Raw genomic sequence first — 23,793 nt, forward strand, 5'->3', positions numbered from 1 at the left:
AGAGTTAGTGGAAAAAAGGATGAAGACAGACTTGAGGCAGGACTGTGATAAAAAGTAAGCACCAAGTGATAACACTGCAGAATATTGCAAGGCATTGTATTACAAATCATGTTGACACATCAGAGTATGCAGATGACTGAATTACATAAAGAAAAGCCTACACATGGTGCAAGAAGGAAACCCTGGAAAACATAAATGGGGGATGAAGGATCTACTCAGCTATGAAACACCATACACTGAGAGTATGGTTTGACTGTCTCTAATATGCTGTCCTAAAAAATAAGACTCCAGCTCATGTTCTATTCATAACACTGCACAGAAGTGGCAGCCAGCCATCCTGAAGGTACTGTGGTATTGTGACACTAAGGTAAAGCAATTTCTACACCCATAATTGCAATGTTTTGTTAGACTCTACAGAGTAAAAGGCAAATAAACAGTAAACATTTTCATGCTTAACATTCTTAATTTACACTGAGGACGACTGGTGAAGTCGCATATTCTGAAGAATTAAAAATTGCAACTGAAAAATCTACCATCACCCAAGCAGCAGACCAACCATTCTAGAATCATACCAGATTTTATGCATCTGAGACACAGCAACCCTAAGATGTATATATAGACTGGGAAACGAGGGGCTGGAGAACAGCCCCATGGAGAAGGATCTAGGGGTTCTGGGTAAAAGCAAGTTGAACATGAGTCAACAATGCCCCTGGCAGCCAAGAGGGACCTGTGTCCTGGTGCATCCAGCGCAGCATCGCCAGCCGGGCAAGGAGGGGATTGTCCCGCTCTGTTCTGCACTGGTGCGGCCTCACCTGGAGCAGAGTGTCCAGAGGAGGCTACGAAGATGGTGAAGGGTTTGGAGAGGAAGCCATATGAGGAACGGCTAAAGTCACTTGGTTTGTTCAGCCTGGAGGAGACTGAGAGGAGACATCATTGCAGTCTACAGCTTCCTCACAAGGAGAGGAGGAGGAGCAGGCATAGAACTCTTCTGTTTAGTGACCAGTGACAGAACCTGAGGGAACAGCAGGAAGATGTGCCAGGGGAGGTTCAGGTTGGACATTAGGAAAAGGTTCTTCACCCAGAGGGTGCTGGACACTGGAACAGGCTCCCCAAGGAGGTTTCACGGCCCCGGGCCTGACTGTTCAAGAAGAGACTGGACAACACCCTCAGACACGTGGTGTGAACTGTGGGGTTGTCTTGTGCAGGGACAGGAGTTGGACTCAATGGTCCTTGTGGGTCCCTTCCAATTCAGGACATTCTGTGATTCTACAGAACAAGTTACAATATTCAACTAAGGCTGAAAGTCAAAATAGACTAAATTTAAACAACATGAATATTGTTGATGGAGCTGTGTGTTACAAAATATGCACCAAAGTTGCCAAAGTACAGGTAAGATGAAGCAGCAAGTTGGTACTTTGAGCACAAACTTGTGATTGTGGTTCAGCTCTCTCAGGCAGATGTGATCATAGTGATCTTCACTACCACAGAGCACATGACATGTGCAGTTCAAAATGATAAAGGAAAGCAAACCTGCCACAAAGTTCGTATTACATACAGAATATATTATTTTGCATTGAAATTAGCCCAAAGCAGTCATAAACATCAACTATACTGTACATGCTTAATGCATTTTTTCTACTCTTGCCTAATGAAGCAAGGTGCAGAAAAACACTACACCAAGGAATGTGTAACGACTTTGAGCTCTGAAACAGAGGCCAGCAGAGCACTATGTAAAGGCAGTTTCAGATCCTATGTATGAAAGATGAGTAGCCAGATTACCCATAGGCACTTCTGCGTCAACACATATTAAATGGATCAGCCGTCAACCCTCAGGTAGTGAAACTGTGAAATTCCCTCTAAGCAGTCTGGTGATGATATAGGTACACGAGAAAAGAAAAAAAGCAGCAGAATACAAAATGGTGTCAGGAGCTATATTTCAACTATCCTATATCATGTAAGATGCATCTGCAAAGTTTTCTCAAACTTAAGTTCCTCACCATGATAATAACTAACCAATAGAAGCAACTACAATCTAGATTTCTTCTCTCAGACAAAAAGAACTGTTTCCAAAGACAAAAACTAAGCTACCACTGCCCAGTAGACTACATGATGAATTTTTGCTAACCTGTATTAAATTAAGCAACAAAACTTACTTTAAAGGCCAAGACTACACTTCCTCTGCCTACCTCATTGAGGGCAGGAGAGTATTCCAAGAAAAACAAAAAGCTTGCTACAGCAGACTGCTGTGTCTCTCAGCTGAGATAGTAACATACGCTTTCTCAAAGCAGCTGAAAAAAACCTAAACACTCTTTATTCAGTCATTTCAGCCTTCCCTCAGCAGTGACTTCACTTAAAGAACTACCCTATTAGAGGGATGAAAGTAATTCTTGGTCATAAATTTGTACCAGATCCTTAAATATTGCAAGACAGCACTGAACATGACTTGAAGGCTATGGTTCCACAAACCACCAACATACACTAGCAGATCCTTCTGAAAGGGGCTGTTTTCCTGCCTCTGCTTCTGAATTTACATGCCTCTTCTTTCCCCAGTTTGTTTCCACATCAGTGAGCTGAACCATCTCACACAGGTACTTGTATCAGTCTGCTATGGAGTAAGAGATAGGAGATCTCAGCTCACACAAGAGAAATAAAATGTAATATTATCTTGCTTCTTCTGGCAACAGAAAGGTAAAAAGGATGAGCTCCCCATATCTTCCTTTTTATACATATCTTGTCTTAAAACATTTCCAAATATAGATACAGAAGAAAAAAAATAAATACAGAAGAAAAAGTAAAATTTGCTGTGGGTACACCACACTGGTCAGAGCATTACATACACCTGAAAGACTGGAGGAGCCCAATAAGTGTTACAGACAACCCCTAAATCGCAACCCTAAGTTGCAATCACAGAAACATGGTGGGATGACTCGCACAACTGGAGTGCTGCATTAGATGGCTATAAACTCTTCAGAAGGGATAGGCAAAGAAGGAGAGGAGGTGGGGTAGCCATGTATGTTATGGAGTGGTTTGACTGTCTAAGGCAGGGGTGTCAAACTCATTTTCACCAGCAGCCACATCAGCCTCACAGTTGCCTTCAAAGGGCCAAAAGTAATTTTAGGACTGTATAAATGTTGAAGGCAACCACGACACTTGATGTGGCCCCCAGTGAAAATGAGTTTGACACCTCTGCTGTAGAGCTTAATGATGGTGATGATATGGTCAAGTGCTTATGGGTAAGACTCGGGAGGGAAGGCTAATGAGGCAGATATCCTGGTGGGAGTCTGCTAGAGACCACCAGCATGAAGAGGCAGATGAAATATTCTGTAAGTAGCTGAGAGACATCCCACAACCACTAGCCCTTTTTCTCATGGGGGACTTCCAACCTACCAAATGTCTGCTAGAAATACAACATAGCAGAAACAGTCTAGGAGGGTCCTGGAGCATATGGAAGACGACATCCTGAAACAGCTGGTCAGTGAGCCTACTAGGGAAGGTAGGCTGCTGGACTTGTTTGCAAACTCACAGGTGATATGACGGTTAGAAGCTGCCTGGGGCACAGCAATCATGAAATGGTAGAAGTTTGATTCTCAGAGAAGAAGGGTGGTCAGCAGAACTGCCACCTTGGACTTCCAGCGAGTAGACTTTAGGAGGCTGGTTGAAAGAGTCCATGGGAGACAGTCCTGAAGGGCAAAGGGGTCCAGGAGGCTGGTTGTTCTTAAAAAAGGAAATCTTGAAGTCACAGGAATGGGGGCTGTTGCCATGTAATGACAGACAAGCTGATGGGAAAGAAGAACAGCTTGGCTGAACAGAGAGCTTTGGCTGGAACTCGGGAAAAAAGGACCACCGCACCAGGACGCAAAACAAGACACTCGGGTGTGGAGGCAGACAAGCACAAGAGGAGACTCTGCAATGACACAACTAAGTCTGAATAATACACTATTATCAACTACTTATTTATTATACCCAGATTTATGGACACCAGCATACCACCGTGCATTAAGAGGCCTATTACACTATTACCCCTGGACTTCACATAAATTTTAAAATTGCAAAAGAAATAAAACAAACAAAAAAATCACCTGTGGCCAGAGGCCTCCTAGTAAATCAACAGAACTATTCTTAAATCAAGAATTAAACACCTTTATCTTCTTTTCAACCTTTTTTCCCCCACTAGAGTGATGCTTTGTAACATAGTTGAACCGGTTTAACTACAGACTACTGCTGAGAGGCACTCCCTCTTTCCTCCTTTCCCCTCTTTTTTCTGGGATGTGCCGTGCTTCTCAGTGGTGCTGACATTTGTCTGATGCCACAGTCACCCAGTTAAGATACTAATATCAACACATAACTATTACCATTTTGTAATGTTACCATTTTGTCAGTTTAACTTGGCAAGTACACAGTTTGAAAGTCTGTGGCAAGGTGATCATGAAGCTTCACTAGCAAAGATTTCCCAGCGTTCTTTCTCTATGTTGCCATCAACACAGTCAAACTAGACATCACGTCAGTCTCAATGCCCATAAAATCCTGCATCAACTCACTGACTTTACAGAAGATTAAATGTGACTTTTTTTCTCCTGTTTCAGGTTGTCTTATGCCAAATTAGAGTTAGGGCACCTTAGGGAAGGCTGCAAGAAGATGCAGAGCATGCTCAAGAAGGAGGCTGTGAATGTAGTATCAAGATCACAGGAGAAGAGGAGGAAGAGGGTCTCCTTCCTTCTCAGACTCCAGTGAACTTCCAGAAGAGCCAAGCTGCCAGTGGATGAGAAGCATAAACCCACTCACCATGGAATCAGAGCAGGACCAGTGCCAGCACAACTGAAGTACCAGAGGTACAATACCTTCCCCTAGAAACATACACAAGGAGTAGGGTCAGGCTCCTGAAAATTCTTCCACAACCAGCTCTGCATCAGTTTTCCTTTATAGCATTCATATCCTTAGAGCTTGCTCCCTGCCCTTATCTGCCTGGGTCAACCCTTCCCACCATTCAACCAGTGTTTTCGGGTCAGGAGCCTTCCCCATCTGCCACTCTTGCAACTCACCTACATCTGATTCAAAGGCCATAAGGACACATGACAAGTCGATCCACCTACCCACCAACCTAAGAGTTACACAAGGGTCAGATCCAACAACACAGAGCAGCAGAAATGCACAGCTCAGGACAAGTAGAAAGGACTTATGAGGAAATCTTAATGTCACTTTTAAAATGACAGCAATTGTAATCAAAAACAACTACTGTGACACTTGGCCTTGATAAAATGCTCAGAAATAGAAGGAAGTAGACAAGTCTGAAAGAAGGAAATGGTGGGTAAGATTCAGGAGCCCACTCTGTAGTACAGACTTCTTGTGTCTCACTGCCAGCAGAGAAATAGTCATGGGTTTGTGCATGCCTGCAAAAAAACTGAAAACAATGTAATCCTACTGTTTGCACACTAGAAGTTTATGTTGAAAAGCATGCTGCCACTAGTTACAGCTTCATCACATGCCAGCTGAGGGCAGAAGGCAGACCAAACATTTCATTCATTTTCAATGCATATTTTCTTCTGTACTACACATACCCCACAGGCAGGGGGAAAGAAGAAGAAAGGAAAAAAAAAAAGGAAAGGACCGTAGAAAGCTTCACCACCAAAAATAAAAAGTTGAATTAAAGGTCTTGAGAAGACACAACTGAGAAAGAACCTAGATTGTGATAATTTTAATTTTTCAGAAGGTAAATGTTCTCAAAATCCAAACATTGATTTGTTCTTAAAGTTTTGGGAAGTAGTAGTTCAATCAGTGGCTAGTAAAGACAAATAAAATCATACAATATACAACAATAGAAATCCTATCTAGTGCTTTTCAACATTATGAATTTGACTTATTCATACAGAGCTGAAATTCTTTACGAAGCACCTTCCAAATGTTATCACAAAAATCATGTTCAGTAGATGCAACCTATAACTTGACAGAGTTTTTTTTTCTTTCTTTTTAGAGGTAGGGTGCAGGGGGAAGTAAAATTTTTTTTCCAAGTGTGTTTAGGAGTTTTAAGTAAAAAAATACCATTATTCAGGAAGAAGAAAGACCCAACACTACAGGTCTCATCCTAAAACCAGAAAACACTGCATTTTTTTAATCTAGAAATTCCTCCCCTCTCCCTGTCCTCACACACCTACATGATAAGAGAAAAAATCAGGATCCCATACAAAAGATTGTAGTTAAATCTGAAGTAATGGGAACCCTTTTACTGTCCGAATCCTAGACAGTTTACAATTCAGCAAGCTGAAATTAAACATGCTTAACAAAAACACAGGAAGTTGCCAATAACACGGATGACACCAAGAATTAAAATGAACACAGTTATTCCTTGCAGTCTATTTGCAGGCTGCCATTGAAATAGCAATTCATTCTCTGTTCCTGCTTTCCCACACCCTCAGCCTACCGGTGGCTTAAAGCAGTCAGCACCACAAGATAAATCGGATCAGGCTGCTGATCAAACTGAGAACTATCCCACAGAAAAAGCTAGCTTGCTGATCTGAGTCACCATGTAGCCACAAGCTCACTAAAGGCAGATTATAATGGCAGAAGTGTTCAGAAAGGTGTAGGGGCAGGAAGTTATTTGGATTATCCCTTTAAGCATCAAACTGAAAGCCAGAGACATAGATATAACAAATGCTTTTTGATACAGACTCCTTGCAAATAACATTATGCAACTTCAGGGAACTGCATCCAGCATGATTTGTGTTTTATTTATGAAATTGCCTCCTGAGAATGGCAGTAACTGTGGGCCAGACAAACCAACCACAGCAGATAGCTTTAATACATGATCAACCCTTCACATTTTAAGTATGGGATCTTTTAAAATAGAAAGCCTTAGAACATTTGTACTGTGAAACTAATAAATTCGTTTTTCTGACCTTTATTTTGCAAATCTTTAGGATTAAAATACCTCAGCCCTATTCATTTTGTAAGGCATAAGTTTAAATGACATAATTTGCTAAATATTAATGTGCTTCCTACAAGCCCCAGGTTGCTTCTTACCATTCCCTTTGTACCAAAGATCACTGTGACCCATCAGCATTTTCCAGTTTCTTTTCCCTAAAAGCTTCCAAAACAGTTAACTGCCAGCAACAGAATTGTGTTAATGACTAAACAGAAACTACATTAACAAATCTTAAAGCAGATACTATGCCAATATTATTTTTTCTTTTCAGTGGATGGCAGGCTGTTTTCTATGTAACTCAGCTGCAAGTGTTTCCAGAGCACAGAACAGCATAGCACTGAAGCAAAAACCTTACTCAAGCACCAACTCACAGAAGTTTGAACACACAGTCCCAGGCCCTATTACCCCAACTGAGGATAATAAAGCTGTAAACCTTGCCTGGACTACACAATTCTCAGAAAGACATTCTTGCTGCCCTTGTGCTGGAAATGCCTTGAAGAGCTTGAATAAGTCTCCTCTAAGAAACATCAGAAACTGAAGAAATCAATTAGAAAAAGCCTTCCAAAGAAAACATTAAAGTAACAATTCTACACTCAACACCATGTTTGACAGCATTTCAGAAGAGCAATTTTTTTGCTTGGTTTCCAACAGATCAGAAAAACTAACTTGGTAAATGTCACCCTCCTTCTCTATTAAAAACAAAAACAAAACAAGCCACACAGCACTGGGTAAATGGATCCTCAAGAAAAACATTTACCTTCTTCACCATTACACAATCTACATAAAACAATCCACTTGGAAATGCTGTTACAAAACTTCCGTATCATACCTCTTAAAACTGCTTAAAAGGAACTGTGGCGTATCTTAATTTTGAAGCACCTCATTAGTATTTCAAAGGGTTAACAGGTACAACCCTTGACACAGTGTCTTTCAGCCAACCACTGGACTACCTCATACTGTATATAACAGGCAGGGGAAAAAAGCAGTCAAAAAATCCCACAAAATCCTGCAGCCTGAAGATCCTGTCTGCTCCCCACTTTGCCCTAGCACATCACAGCTATTTGTGAGAATAAAACCAGGAAGAACTTCTTACTTTCTAGTTGCTACTCCTATCATTATTTTCAACAGTTCACGCTACATGTACTCTTGAAGATGAATCTGAAAGTTTTGCACCTCTTTTTAATCCAGAATCTTAATTTAGCAAGGTTTGCAAGAAAAATATATGTTGATTTAAGCTAAAAAAGTAATTCATTGGAAATTGCTTAGGATATCTCCTCAATAAGAGCTCACTGCATTGACCAAAACCTAAATTTCAGCTGCTTGGTTGTTCTGTGTCTAATAAGGTGAACATATGACTAGAGAAACGTTTTTTCAGCTTCATAATGAAATGTAGCACACGATCCATCATTAAACCAAATCAACAGTCACCTGGGAAGTCATTACTATACATGCACATTGAACAAAGACCTCAAGAAAAACAGGACATTTGCAAACAACAAAAATGCATGTTTAACTCCATTTACAGATTCCTCCTCATGGACTGTACCACTCAAAGTTAAGATGAGCTCCAGGGGGAGGAATAAAGCCCAGTCTTTGGTTTACAGAAAAGTGTTTCTGAAGAGGGGGACAATAATACGAGTGTGCTAAACCAGATCAAACCAACTACCAGAAACAAAGATACATTATTCATTATCCCATTCAAAGGTACATTATTAGTTAGCCCACTGTTTTAATGAAAAAAGATTAGTCCACTTGAAGTACCTATCAAGTGTTCAAAGATTACTTTAAGAAACACAATTCCAAAGCAAAAAGTTACAAGTAGCACTGCTAAGATGGTCCTGACCTTTCAGTTACTACAATGCCTCATTTTGGCTTCCTATCTTTGTCTGTGCTTGTAAACATGTTTTTACCTTACTTGTCCAAAGGACAGCATGTAAGACTTTCTCTATGCATGCTGCAACTTCAATAATTTGACTCAACATATGAATTCAACCCAGGCCAATTATGAGAAGCTATGCTACAGTCTAGCCTAGGTCCTCAACTATTATTAAAAGCAACATATTTAAGAAAATGCAAAACTATTCAACTTGCAATTAGCAAAATGAAAAGCTTTTTCTGATCTATAGCAAAACACTTCTCACAATTAATAATGTATTTTAAATCATAGTTTTCAGTAAAATGCAAAACCACTATTAAGTGTGTCAAAACCACAGAACCTCATTTCAGTTAAAATAAAATATAAAAAGCCCAGTAAACTCTGAAACCATTACTTGGCATTAAGCATTTCCCAGGGAGTGATGGACACAAATACTGAAGGGTGCTCTAGTAAACCAGTAAAACTACTTACATACTTAGCATGCCACAGAGCCGTTCTCACAGAAATTTCATAAATTAATTTTTAAGGTCACTTATCATGTACCACTCTTCTTGCCCATCTTAATCAAAAGTTATGCCTTTATAGAAACATAGTTGATGTAAAGCATCAGCTTCATTAAAATTCTTTGAAATATTCATATCCCAATGAAAGGAGACAAATAGTTATATTCTTCCTTATCCCACTGTTCAGCTTCTTCCACTCAGCTGACATACAAACCTGGATGCCCTTTTTCCCCTCCAAAAGCTTCATGGGTGGCACTAACCTAACCCATTTCATTTCCACTTTACCTACTCTGATAGTGTTCTCTCTTTGCTTTCCCCAAAAAAAAATTTTTTGAGGGTTTTAAAAACCAATTGTCACAACTATTGCACCATCTTCCCTCCTCTCAACATAAGCATACTATCCAGTCTGCCACAATTCCTTTCCTTTAAATCTATGCTAGACAGTCTAATCTAGGCCTTGATTCCTTGCACTGTTGAAATCATTCATGTTCAGAGATGCTACTACCATATTGTCACCCCAAAGTTTCTAGTCCTTCTTATCCTCACAACTCAAACCATTAAAAAACTGGCCTTCCCCTAACTGCCTCCAACATTATGGGGTTTCTCCCACGTTATTATCACTCTCAGATTTCTGGCTCTGCACTGTTTTGCTTTCCCTAATTATTAATCTTGTAGTACAAGATTAATAATTCAACCACAATCTTAGCATAAATAACAAAAAATTAACTCCTGCTTTCTCCAGATCTGTCTTCTCCTAAGGATTAGCTAAATTTAAACCTTCTGACCATATAGCATCACGTAAATTTCAACTTGTTGAAAACAAGCAACATACACAGCTTACACCCTCCACACAACCTCCTTCTGAGTCAATTGCTTCATAATAGTCCAGGCAGCAGCCTGGTTGTCATCTTTCACAAAATCACAGCACAACAGGAGTTGGAAGGCACCTCTGGAGATCAGCTACTCCAACTCCATGGCTCAAAGTGGGGTTAACTAGAGTAGGTTGCTCAGGACCATCCAGTCAGCCTTTCCTGTCTCCAAGGATGGAGCATCCAAAGTCTCTGCAGAAAACCTGTTCCAGTATTCAACCATGAAAGCCTTCCTTTGTTTAAAACAAGAGTCTTTCACTAGAACGAGGCTTGTTGACTCTCATCCTGTCACTGGGCACCACTAAAGAGAGTCTTGCCCTGTCTTCCTCACATCTCTCTACCCCCTCAAAAATCAGGTATTTACTCACACTGATGGGATTGCCCCCCCCAAGCCTTCTCCAGGCTGAACAGCCTCAGCTCTCAGTTCCTCCTTTTATGTCAGATGCTGCAGTTCCACCACCTCTGTAGCCCTAAGCCAAATCCATGTTCCTCACACCAAGAAGCCTAAAACTGTGCACGCACCCCAGACATAGCCTTACTGTGTTGCATAGAGGGGAAGGATCACCTCCCTCAGCCTGCCAGCAATGCAACTCAGGATGCTGACGGCTTTCTTTGCCATGACAGGCACACTGCTTTTCATAGTTAAATTGGCATCCACCAGGACTTCCAGGTTCTTTTCTGCCAAGCTGCTTCCCAGCCACTCAGCTGCCAGCCTGTGCTGATGCATAGAGCTACTCCCACCAGATGCAGGACTCAGCATTTTCCTTGGTTAAGTTTCATGAAGCTCTCATCACACCATTTCTCCAGCCTGTCCAGGTCCCTCTGAATGGCAACACACTCATGTGGTACATCAGCCACTCTTTCCCGTTCTGTATTGTGAGCAAACTTGCTGCTATGTCCCATCTTCCAAGCCATTAATGAGGATGTCAAACACTACTGGTCCTAACACTGACCTCAATGATTTTGGGCATCTCAAGCTTAGCACCTCTTCAGTGGTCTCCTTCTTCTATCACAAGCTATCATTATTCTATCTATGTACCACACATACAGCAAACTGCTGAGGTTTGGTCCAGCTTTGAGCAGGTGGTTGGAGCTGAACCTCCAAGAGGCATTTCCAGCCTGAAGCACTCTGATTCCCTTCACAATGCTGGAAAACCGACTCTCACCCCTACCTCTAACTGATTACTAATACAGACCATGAGGTTCCACTGTTCCCTGTTCCATGCATGCAAGATCACAGACAACAATCTATTGTTAAAGCTACCAACAATTTACCATCAAGCTTATCAGCTATGTAACTGGAATAACTATTTACCCTGAAGTAAACAACCCGCCTGGAAGACTTCAATGTAAGTGGTTCAAGCTCAAAACACATTCAGCTAAGGAATGAAGACAAACTCAAACACAGGCATAGCATTCTGCACATGCTAGACGTCTTCCAGCCACTGCATGGAGAAGCTCCAGTACAACCACACTTCTCAGTTTTCTGTTTGATCATCAAGAAGAGGGAAGGGTACCTCTAATCTCAGAAACAAGTATTTGCATTATCTCCAAAGTTAACCAAAATATTAGTTCACTTGTGCCTGGTAACACTTGACAGTAACAGGCAAGTTCTCTAAAGATCACCTTCTAAACCAGATCTACACAACATGGCCTCCTGCCTCCTGTCTGTGACAAGACTGCCTCTGAAGCACTTCCACAAGTCAAAGAAAATGCAACCCTATGATGGCAAAGTGAATGACTACTATGGCTCTTAACAGCTGCTTTAGCCAATCTATTGCCAGACACTGACAGTGGAAAATATAAGACAGCTCAAAGAAAGAGACAGCCTCACCAACAAGCAAAATGTCAAAAGCAGATGACAGAAGACAGACAGGCCAGAGAACTTAGCAGGGTAAACCTGGTCACAAATCATGGGCTGAGCAGCAAGGGAGGAAAAAAGAGAAAAACAAGGTGATACGACAATCAAATACACCGTCAAGAGAAATACAATTATTTTCTTAAGAATAAAAGGTCACAATTATTATACAGTAATAGATTATTAACCAAAAGATCTAAATGACTTCAAATAACAAAAAAGAAGTCAAACATTGGCTATACCGGGTTTTTTATCCAGGTTTCAAAGCCACATTTAGAAAGCTCTTCAGTCCTGCAGAAGTACTTCAGGAAACTTGAGTTTTATGCCTCTGTACAAACTGAATTTCTTCCATGTGTGATATGCATTACGTTAAGTCTATTAATTGCTTCTAGTTAGATTCAGGTGTTTTATTACATTTATATGTATCTGAAAGTCTCGGGTTTCACGCACAGACAAGGCACAATGGGCCCAATTGTCCAAACGCCAACATGAATGCAGAATTCATTATTTCTTCATTGACTAGTGTAAGTCACAGACAAAATTATTTTAAAAAGGTAAATACAACAGTGTTTATCAATTAAATGACATGCACTACCATTCCCGCTTCTACCTGGAAACTGAGTACTTATACCCCAGTGTCAACTGACTGTAGATGCTTTCAAGAAAGTAAGTTATTTACAGCAAGTGTTATATTTAAACTGCCATCAACAACTGTTACAAGAACAATGGAGACTCAAAACCTAAACACAACTCCATGAGTCTGGTTTTGGGGACCAGACAAATGAAGCAACAAGATGTAAACATATTAAGAGATTTACCAAACATTTCTTAGGAACTCTGTTGCTATGTTGAGTACAAGTCAAAGATTGAATTTTACTTCCTTAGCTTATAAGCCGTTCTATTGCCTCTCCTTAGTCCCAGAATAAATTTACAATACACACCTCTACTTCATGTTCAAACTGAAATAAATCATCAGCAACTAGAAGTGACTTATTCAGAGAAAAATAAAATATAAACTCAATAATTCATTTTTAGACTAAAGCCTGAAGACATAGTAAGGAAACTGAGATCAGATTGATTATGCTTTAAGGTATTTTCTAGGTTCTGTAGGCTTCACTTGCCAGCTTTATTTTAGAAAGAGGCACATGTTCAGAAAGCTTCTATCATTATTAAACTAGAACCACCCATTTTGAAATACAGCTAAGTCAGCAAATCCACTGTCACAGCTCTTACTAGCTAGTGATTCAGAACTAAGAGATCTGTTAGAGTGCCATAAAGCCCAAGAAAAGAGTTGTGGGGTGGGGAAAATTTTTTTTGCTTTTTGGTGTTTTTTGTTTGTTTGGGGTTTTGTGAGGGTTTTTGTGGGTTTTTGTTTGGTTTTACTTTTTCTGTGATTTCTTAAGAGCTCTATTCTGCTCTTTGTACACCCTTAGAATGGAAGTTAGTAAGAATCATCACATTTTAGTAGACTGCTACAATATCAATATATACTCCTCAGTTCCCTGGACAACACTTTAGCCAATACTTATAAATCCATTTCTGTTATCATACCCACGGTCTTCCATTTCAGATACAGCTATACATCTGTGTTTAGTTCTCAAAGTTCATTTTAGTTATCCACACAACTACACACCTTCAGATGGTTTCAGAGTCAGTATATCAAGTAATTTCCAACACTGAACTCTTCCTACTGGATCAGCTGGTGGCTGAACATCCTATATACAAGCAAGAAAGGGTCTTAGTCAAGGTCCCAAGCTGGGTATAAAGGACAACAGCTCCAACAGATCAAATACAACAGCCTTGCTATGTATAGCAACACATGTAAACTGCACTAACTATAAAAACCTGCTATTTGCTCCATGTTTATTGCCTTTAGTTCACTGACTGTGTATTACTTACAGAACACCAAACCAAGACCCATTTCATAATCACATACATTAGACAACTTATAAAGATTTGCCTTTTGACTTAACAGTGTGGCTATTTGCCATTCATTGCTTCAGCCCACCTGTTTATTTTAAAGGAATATTAAATCAACCCATCCTACTATACTTATTTATAAACCAAAACCACTGAAAGTGGGGAAGGCAGTAGGGAAAGAGGTGGCAAGAACCAGATTCTGCAAATGGAGTCTGAAAGAAGAGATATTCTTCCTCAACCAAGACCTTGCATGGTACCTTAGATATCCCAAACTTACATCTTTTAAAGCAATTACAGCTCAAACCAACACAGCTGAAATGCTGTCATGACCTGAACCCTGACAACTGCTGACAGCACTTCAAGACTAAAAAAGCTTACTTTCTTGAACAATCCTATTTATCTACTTAATTCACACATGTTCCAAGTATTTTGCCAAATCAAACATCTAAAATACTAGTGGGGAACCACAGGAGGAGGACTGCCTCAGCCACAACAGCTTTCCTGACACGTTTCAACATTATCTTAGTTCTTCAGTGGCACAGATCAGCCCTTCCAACTCACCAGTTCAGCACTGCTAGAAGCAGTGCAGATGAAGGACAAACAGCCCCTACCCCAATGACTTTAAAAAATTAGTAAACCAACACCACTGTCCACAAAAAAAAAAAACAACACACAGACACCAGGAAGACTAATTAGTTTCATCTTCTTCCCTTCCTGTAACAGGTGCAGTGTCTAATACTACATCCTCCCACTGACATCAAAAGGAGTTTCCATCTATAAGTGAAGACCCCTTCATACCTCAGTGGTCTAGGAAAGGGTGCAGTATGATGTGCCTGCTGCTCAGGGCAAAAAACTCTCAATGAGATGAGAGACACTAACGACAATGTCCAGCCACCAGAATTTTCAGGCCATGGAATTAACAATCATCTATCTGTGGTCCCTTCCCCATAAATGGACTCCAGCAGTTGACACAAACACAGTTGGTTACCTTCCTCTGCTAATTCCCTTCATAGGGGTGTCTTGTTTGCAGGACAAGGCCCTCCCTCCACATACCATTCCACTAGACAAGCCCACAGCTCTCCTCCCTTGTGCAGGGCAGTGCTCACAAGAGGCACAGGCTCCAAACTCATCAGAGCAATGCTTTCTTCAGCCATCAGCTATATCCCACCAGCTTCAGTTTCCCAGCACCACCACAGCCACTGCAAGGCCATCTCCCTGGGATGGCTGCTGTAGGTGTCCAGCATCTCTTGAATTTCACTGAAAGCAAACGGCAGCTACGTGGTCAGGCTATGGGGAGCAGTGGTCCCGTTTCCACAGATCTGCCAAATCACTGTAACTGGGGCAGCTCCAACACAACAGCCTGCAAACCAGCACAGCTGCAATTTGGTGACTTCAGTGCTACCAGCTGCTCAGCTCCAACCAAGGGCCACCTTTTTGCAGTGAACACTACATTGACCTGTTACCACCAGCCCATTACTCTGACAAAGACAGTCGGTCCTGGCTCTGAACCTGCTGAGACAGTAACTTGAGAGCCCTACTGGAAGCACACTTTTCTCCTGGGTCTCACAGGCTAGGACAAGATCACCCCAATTCTTATCTATCTCCTTGAGAGCTGGCAAGTCTTCCGCCTGTTAACATATTGCTTGGATTAACTCACCAAATACAATATATACATCTGTAACACAAATTCCCAATTTAAAAAAAAAAAAAAAAAAATCACACCATGGCAAGTACTTCAGCCCCATTCCACATCAGGTCCAGCTGCTGCCCACATTCCCAACTGTTCGCTGTCACTGGTAGAAACAGTCTCAACTCAAGGAACTCTACTTAAATTATTGCCAATTAACAGCCAATTAGTTACCAATTTGGGTACTGGAAAAAAAATACAACCAATCAACCTATTAGGGAAGCAGCATTTGTCCTCATTCCCCAGGATCAGCTTCAGTCAGAGACCTTTCCTCCCCACCTTTCTGTCTGAACTGCTGTTGTTTCCACTGCTCCTTACACTCAGTTCTTCCCAAGTCCTTCAGCAAGGCAATGCAGGAGGCGAGGGTCAGTGCGTAATGGTTTTTCTGACACATTTCTTACTCATTTTCTCCACTGCCAGTTGCTCCTTAACTGTTCCTCTGCTCTAGCAGGTGTACGTGCTCCAGAGTGACTTACCTACAGGCTGCAACACCTTTGGCAGTCTCTGCCCCAGTATGGGTCTGCTATGGGCTGTGGTCTTCCCACAGGTGGGTCACCCACCAGCTACAGTCCCTTGGGGTGTCTCTACCTCAGCATGGGTTGCCTACGGGTCAGTCCCTTCAGGGGATGATGCTCTAGCAGGTGTACGTGCTCCAGAGTGACTTACCTACAGGCTGCAACACCTTTGGCAGTCTCTGCCCCAGTATGGGTCTGCTATGGGCTGTGGTCTTCTCACAGGTGGGTCACCCACCAGCTACAGTCCCTTGGGGTGTCTCTACCTCAGCATGGGTTGCCTACGGGTCAGTCCCTTCAGGGGATGATGCTCTGGCATGCATGGCCCTTCAGGCCATGCGCTGGCATGACCTACCTGCAGCCCACAGACCACCCAGGAGTGTCCCTGCTCCCATGTGCAGCCTCCACAAGAGGTACTCCCTTTGAGTCACAGCTCCTGCAGTGTGCACTGCCCAACAATGTCCCCTTCCTCTGGTTCTCCTCTCATGTCTCTTAGTGTATTTCATTCTTTTTTCTCCTGTTTATCCTCTCACACATATCTCCTGCACCTCACAGCTGCCACTCTTCCTTAAAGATTTATGAGCAGCAACATCATACACGCTCATTTGATAAGATAGAGGTTTCAGCATGAAATGGGCAGTTTCCATCAGCTTCAAAGCAGCCCAGCATCAGCTGTGCCCATGGTAGTCCATGTTCTCTTCCCCTACTAGGCAGCTCACCAGTTCTGAAATCCTGCCATTTGTGCCCAAAACAACCCATACAGCTAATTTTTAAGAAAGAAGTTAGTTACTTCAATAAATATATGATCTAAAGACAACTGAACTACAGTACAGAAAGATGATCAGAGCTTATAAGTGATTTCACATAAAGAACAAGGCAACCATGACCAAGAGTAGCAAAAGCAATTCTCTTGTATTCACAAATTCAAGAGGAGCTTTGCCTTCAACAAGGGCTGAGGTTTATCACAGATACCTATCAGATGCATGTGTAACAGCAAGAAAGGAGAACAGATAAGCACAAGTAAAGCAAACAGACATTCAGATTTTTTTTAAGCCCTTCAGTGATGCAACAGTGGCCTTTTATTTAAGAGGGTAAAAACATGGTCTTCACAGAAAGAGGGGTGTGTTCTTAATCCTTTCCCCACATATCCACAGACAATTCCTCTGCCAAGCTCAACCAGGAATCTGCTTTCTTTGTCGGCCACGAAAGTGCAAACACTCCTCACAAAACCCTAAAGCATTCTTTCCTTGGAGTTATCGAAGGGTATGGACACACAATATATATTTTTACTAGTCCTATCATTATTTCTAAAAAAAAAAAAAGAAAAAAAAAAAGGCGTACTTATAGCTAAAATTCTGCCTGGTCAGCACAAGGTACTGCGCTGCTTTGATTCTACTGTACACTCAGCACACAGTGAAAAAGCACACACTTTGTAACTGCTGCTTACATTTGTCCCTCACCACCCGCAGAAAAGCCTGGCTGCACAGGTGTACCAGCACACAACAAAACCCGAGCCTTCCCTACCAGCGCTGAGGCAAAGGAACAAAGATCACGGTGCAAAGGCAGGCGGCAGAAACCTGCGGAGAGCGGGTTTTACCCGAAGGCGGATATCAGCTGTGCCCTCGCAACCGCCGGCCCGACCGACCCCCGGGGTTCCTCCGGGCCTGACGCCGACGGCCGCCGGACACCGGCGGCGGACGCCCCCAGCACGCCGGCCCTCAGCCGAGACCCGCCGGCCCCGGGGCAGGGGAAGGGAGACGGGAGGCCCCCCGTACCTGACACCCGCGGGGAGAGGAGAAGAGGTGCCGCCGGCCCGCCGGGGAGGCGGCGCGGTGGAAGGAGACGAGGCCGCTGCTCGTCTCCTCAGCAGCGGGGCCGCTCTCGGTGCGATGGCGGGCGGGTGGGTGGGTGGGGTGGAGGGGGGTGAGGGAACAACGCCGGCGCCATGTGCCCCCTTCCCCCGGCCCGCCGCGGCCCTCGCTTACGTGTAAATGATGGACATGAAGTGCATGAGCCACAGCACGACGAAGAGGATGAACCCGAAGATGGCGAGTCCCGCCAGGGCCAGAGCCAGCACCGCCATCGCCGGGGCGCGGCGGCCCGAGCAGAAGCCGGCGGTGGAGCGGGAGCGAAGCGAGGGAAGGCGGCTTGGCGGCCTGTCGGTGTGTGGAGCGGCGGCTGTCGCGGGCGGGCTCCCGAGCTGTCGCTTCTCTGCTGCCTCAACTGCTCCGCCGGCCTCCGCGCCGCCAACCGTTCGCACACTGAGGAGCCAGCGGCCCGGCCTGCCCGCTGACTGCCGGCGCCCGCCCCCTGCTCGCGGCTGCGCCTGGAAAGGCGGGTGGGGAATCACGGGGCTGGCACTGCTGGCGGGCGGGCGGTTAAATGTTTTACCGCGCCTCCACTCCCCCGGGGCAGGGCAGGGCAGGGCCGGGTCCGGCCCGGCCCGGCCCGGCGCGGCCTCGCTCCCCTCGGCGCCGCCGGCTGCGTGACCTTGCGGCGTCCCCCTCGGGCCGGCGGCACCGGGCGGCTGCAGAGGGCAGGAGCGGAGCCGGGGCCGCGGTGGCGGGCGGGGTGCGGCCCGGAGGTCACCCCGGAGAGGGCTGAGGGAGCGGAGCAGGCGCGCGCTCCGTGTCCTCCAGCTTTGCTGGTGGCTTTTGAAAACGCTCCTTACCCCGGCAAGTCCTTGTCGCCACCGCTGACGAGACCACAGCACTTTACTTGCAGAAGCAGGTGGGCTGACAGGGCTGCACAGCCTTTCTTATTCAGGCCCGACATGAAGAAATTTTTTACACTGAGGGTTGTGAAACACTGGCCCAGGTTGCCCAGAGAGGTGGTGGATGAACCATCCCTGGAGACATCCCAGGCCAGGCTGGACAGGGCTCTGAGCAACCTGATCTGGGTGAAGATGTCCCTGTTCATGGCAGGGGTTGGACTAGTTGAGTTTTGAAGGTCTCTTCCAAACCAAACCATTCTATGATTTTGTTATTTACTGTTTCTGATTCATAAAGCTGTCTTGGTGACAGCCGCAGAACAGGATTGCTTTTTCCAGCATAGGTGTGCACCTGAAGGGCACTGAGGGTGCTGATCCTCCCAGAGCCCTGGGCTGGTGCCAGCAGTCACGCTGCAGCCAGCATCAGCCAGGCCCAGGCACCGATAAAGCAACCTGGTGATTACCAGCCTTGGCTAGCTTTGGGCTAGTGCACAGTTAGTGAGTGTCGTGTGTTACTGATCATCTAAGCCATCTAGTCTTGCCTTTATTTCATTGCAGTATTTGTAGCAATTTCTGTTACTGCAATGTTGCCCCTCTTTTTGATGGGTTTCGTACAAAGTGCTTGTACAATCAAGTGCTTCCCAGTGCTTCTGTTCAGCTTTTACAGTTTACACTAGCATTTTTGGTCTGGGGTCAGAAATGTTAATTTATCTATCCTGCTAATTGTGTAATAGGCAAACACGTATTGCATTAACTGTTTTAGATTTAACTCTATTAATCTGGGCTATGCTGTGGAAAGAACATTACCTAAGTGCCTGTACCTGTGTACTGGGCTTGCAAGATGCAGGTTCTTTCTAGTCTGGAAGAAGCACCACCACACACAAGAGATCATGGTTACCTGTACATGTGAAGGTACACTCTTTCCTCAGGAGTCTTGACCAGCAGCACAAGCTGAGCACTACAGTGTATGCATGCTCTCTAATAGGTTTTTTTCTTTTGCAGCCTTCAATTATTAATACAGATGAAGGAGTGTTCATGAATTCTGTTTAAGAACTGAGTCATGCATTTTTAAAAAACATTCCAGTCACCACAATGCTTTGAAACTAGAAGAATTAGGTTTCAGAGTAGCTCTAGTTGTGTATAAGAAGTTAGGATGTAGAGATTTACAGGCAACTTATTCTCAGAAAAGCTAGGATCTCACATGGTGTTGCAAGAAATCGGCTAAACTTGAATTAAAAGCAAGATTGAAAGTGAAAAGTTACTGATAACTCTGGTAAGAACAGGTAAAGTATCAGTCCATACTAGAGCCAACACCGCCTGTGTAGTCTGTTAGTTCCTTCTTAACATGGGTTCCCACGTTTACACTGGCTTCAGTGTTTTCTTAGTAAAGCTTCCTTAAATTTTCAAGTAAAACAAATCACCTTGATTTTCAAATTCCCCTGTCACAGAGTGTCTCTATATCTCATTTGTAACTGAAAGGAGCAGGCAGTTTTTCATTTTTCTATTTGTTCCTGCAGTTAGAGACTAACAATCACATTTATATTGACTTAAGATTGCCTCAGTGAGCTTTATATAAATATTTTAGCCATTATTTGAGTTGTCATGCTCAGTTTTGGCACTGTCACAAGACTAGTCTAGCTGGAGAATTATGAGCTGATCTGTATGTATTGTTAGAATATAGCTGGTATAACCCTTGTCTGCTTGGATGCCACCTCTCTTACAAGGCAGAAACAGCCTATGGAAAACAGTAGCTTGCACTAAGATATGAAGTACAGTGAATTTAGGAAGATTGAGGGCCTGTCTTCAATAGTCAGTTGAGCAAATGATCACAGTTATTAAACTTTTTCCTGGTTTTGAATTGCTATTGAGCTGAATAAATATTCTTTGTCCTAGAAGGTGTTCGCCTGGCAGATTATGTTGACAGGCTGCTTATTTTGCAATAGCTAGGATCAATGGCTCCATGCAAACAAACTTAGCTGTGGCTTCTTCATAAATAAAATGCACAGAGGTTGTTTAACCTGCTGCTGACTCTGATACTTCAGCAAACCACACCAGTGTATGAGCAGTCTTCAAACAATATTACGCAGGAAACTGCCAAGCTGGCCTAAATAACTTTGGTTTAGCAAAGGACGCATCTTTCTGCCATCCTCAAAATGGGACAGCATTTTGTCCTGCTGGCTTTATTGTACAGGGAGAAAGAAATCTTTCATGAAGGGTTTAAGGTTAAAAGCTGCAGCACCCAACACTCAGATCAATGTCTGGTTTCAAATGGAAAGCACCAATACACTTTCAGGAGATTCTTTAGGAGCATGGTGGAGGAAAATCAGGTGGGATAAGGCATTGGATCTGAGTAACCTCTCTAGTCAAACCCTGCCACATGGATTCTTTAATCAGGTATATTAAGCTTAGTGGGGGAGCAAGGAGTAAAGGTTCCCTGGAGCAAGGGGCCATCTGGAGCTGTGACAGTTCAGTGGTAGAGGACGTGCTCCTGCTCTCACCTCTGTTAGTTGAAATGCAACAATTCACAGTGTTCTTGAGATGGTACAAATCTGCCTCCTCCTCAAAGATGCCTCATCGTGCCTCGGAGGCATGATACACCCTGGTGTTTTAATAAAATGCTTTGGACTTATGCTGATGTGTGCTGTGTTTAAATTAAAAACAAACAAAAAACCAACCCTTCCATGTGCTATAGGGCTGCTGTTCTTGGTTCATTCATCATTTTGCTGAAAGATTGATGAATTTAGTTAACAGTGTTTGAGTGTAGCTTTGTTGCAGACTGAAAAATATTATTTTAATAGAAATCTCCTTCCTAAGGGTCCTAAATGGCCTAGATATAAGACTTGTTGCTCCAACAGCAAAATTATGTGATATAAACACTTATGTAATTTTGCACAGGTTATATATTATATATATATATTAGATCATTGGCAAAAGAAACTCAGTGTGTTAACCTGTAGTGAAACTGGTATTATTTCTAAAACTGTGGAAACCAAATCCACAAAGTGTCTCATACTAGTGTATCTGTAGAACCTTTTAACCCCTACACAGACTTTTCAGTTTCCTTCTGAACCATCAGAGTTTGTATTGAAAACCATCACTTACATAAGCTCTGGAGAGAGAAAATTTCATTATACTTCTCTGTCTTCAGATGGCAAAAGAGTTTGTCACCTGAATTCCAGTTAAAAATGTATTTAAAATCTGCTGAAATGGTATCTCACAGCCTGTGTGTGCCTTTGTTAGTGTTTCCAAGTATACACTCCCCAGTTCACTCTTCTATTACTCTTATGTCACTGAGATTCTGGGCAAATAGAAGGCAAGAACAAATTAGCTTTATCTTGCCTACATGCATTTTTCTTTATGACGATATGGAAATAAGGAGGCAGACAGCGAAAGTTTTCCCTGTGCATAATGATTAGATCCATTCATGCATCTGCACTCTGAAACTGCTTTGTAAAATACCTTATTATAGAGGAAATATGCATTGGTATGAATTGTGTGTCTTTGAAATGAAGTTTTAAGTTTTAATAATTTAACCTCTGAAAAGTCTGCCTCCAAGGCCAAGCAGAGTGTTGGATATCTATGAGTAACTTTTTATTAAAACAGCTTTTTGTTCCTTTTCTTTGAACAAAATGTGTATGTTACTGCTCAGCATGTTTTTTATTATACAAATGTTCTATGTTGCAGGTTCTTCTTGTTTGGATCCCTTTGTATGTGATCATTAGTTGGATTTGATATAAAAATGTATGCAATTGCTCTCTGCCTGCTAATCTCCTTGCCTAAGTGAGTTCAGAATTTTATTCAAGTCTTAGAGCAAATATTGAGAAAACATCTGCCTAGTAGAATGGCGAGAGAGAGACTAAACTTATCAGACAACTCTGCCTGTATCCTCTTTATTTGGCAATAACAAGCTCTCTAATCAGCACATGGAATGTGGCCCGTGAGGTTTAACAAATGCAGTTCTAGGCTATCTGTAGTGTAGACTGTCTCTTGTCTGATAGTGTCTCAACAAAACAAACACCAGAGCTCTTACAAATGCCCAAGAATGGAAAAAGTTAAACATACAGCTTACAAAGAAGCCTCGAAGTACAAATCTGTGAGGAAGGAGACTTCACTACTTTTGATCTTCAAAACTCTTCTTGTAAGAGAAAGTGAAAATACTTTTAAAAATAGTTCTCGAACAATATTGTAAGATCCATGCAAATGTTTCATTTACGTGTTATTTTTCTTGAGAAACTGACCCAGGTCTACACTAACATATAAACCCTCTCCCAGGTATTGCTGTTGAAAACAGTTTTGTAGTGAGCATTAACCTATGGAATACTTGGAGAATAATTAAATTTATAAAACCAAAACAAATAGTTTCACAAGGTCACAGAATAGTTGAGTTTGGAAGAGATCTCTGGATATCACCTATTGCAACCCACTGCTTGATCAGGGTCAACCAGAGCAGTTTGCTCAGTTTGGAGTCTGCCTCCAGAGATCTCTGGATATCACCTATTCCAACCCACTGCTTGATCAGGGTCAACCAGAGCAGTTTGCTCAGTTTGGAGTCTGCCTCCATCTTCTTTACTTCCCTCGCTTAGGTATTTGTGCACATTGGCAACATTCCCTGGAGCCTTATTTTCTCCAGGCTGAACCATCCCAGCTCTCTCAACCTGTGAGATGCTCCAGTCTCTCCATCGTCTTCGTGGCTCTAAGCTGGACTCACTACACTATGTCCATGCCTCTGCTGTTGTGGCAATGCACACACCAGTGCAAACCAGAATGCTGTTTGCCTTTCTCTTCACAATGGCACATTGCAGCTTGTGGTCAACTTTGTGTCCCCCAGCACCCCCTAGTCTTTCTCTGCAAAAGTTGCCTTCCAGACAGTGGGCCCTCTGTGTGCTGGTGCCTGGGATTGCTCCTCCCCAGATGCAGGACTTGCCATTTCCCTTTCTTTAAC

At 43.0% G+C, this 23,793-nt stretch overlaps 1 protein-coding gene across 1 annotated transcript in view; it reads right to left on the bottom strand.

The window, feature by feature from the left end:
• The window catches only part of UGCG (UDP-glucose ceramide glucosyltransferase), a 41,723-nt gene extending 23,185 nt beyond the window's left edge, over positions 1 to 18,538 (bottom strand). The window contains exon 1 of the mRNA XM_065861425.2: positions 18,127 to 18,538. Within this exon, the coding sequence (XP_065717497.1) occupies positions 18,127 to 18,224 (98 nt within the window). The 5' untranslated portion in view covers positions 18,225 to 18,538. The remainder of the gene's footprint in view (positions 1 to 18,126) is intronic.
• Positions 18,539 to 23,793: the final 5,255 nt, after the last annotated feature.

This window comes from Patagioenas fasciata, chromosome Z (genome assembly GCF_037038585.1).
Source record: "Patagioenas fasciata isolate bPatFas1 chromosome Z, bPatFas1.hap1, whole genome shotgun sequence".
In the NCBI taxonomy this organism is placed as follows: Eukaryota; Metazoa; Chordata; class Aves; order Columbiformes; family Columbidae; genus Patagioenas; species Patagioenas fasciata.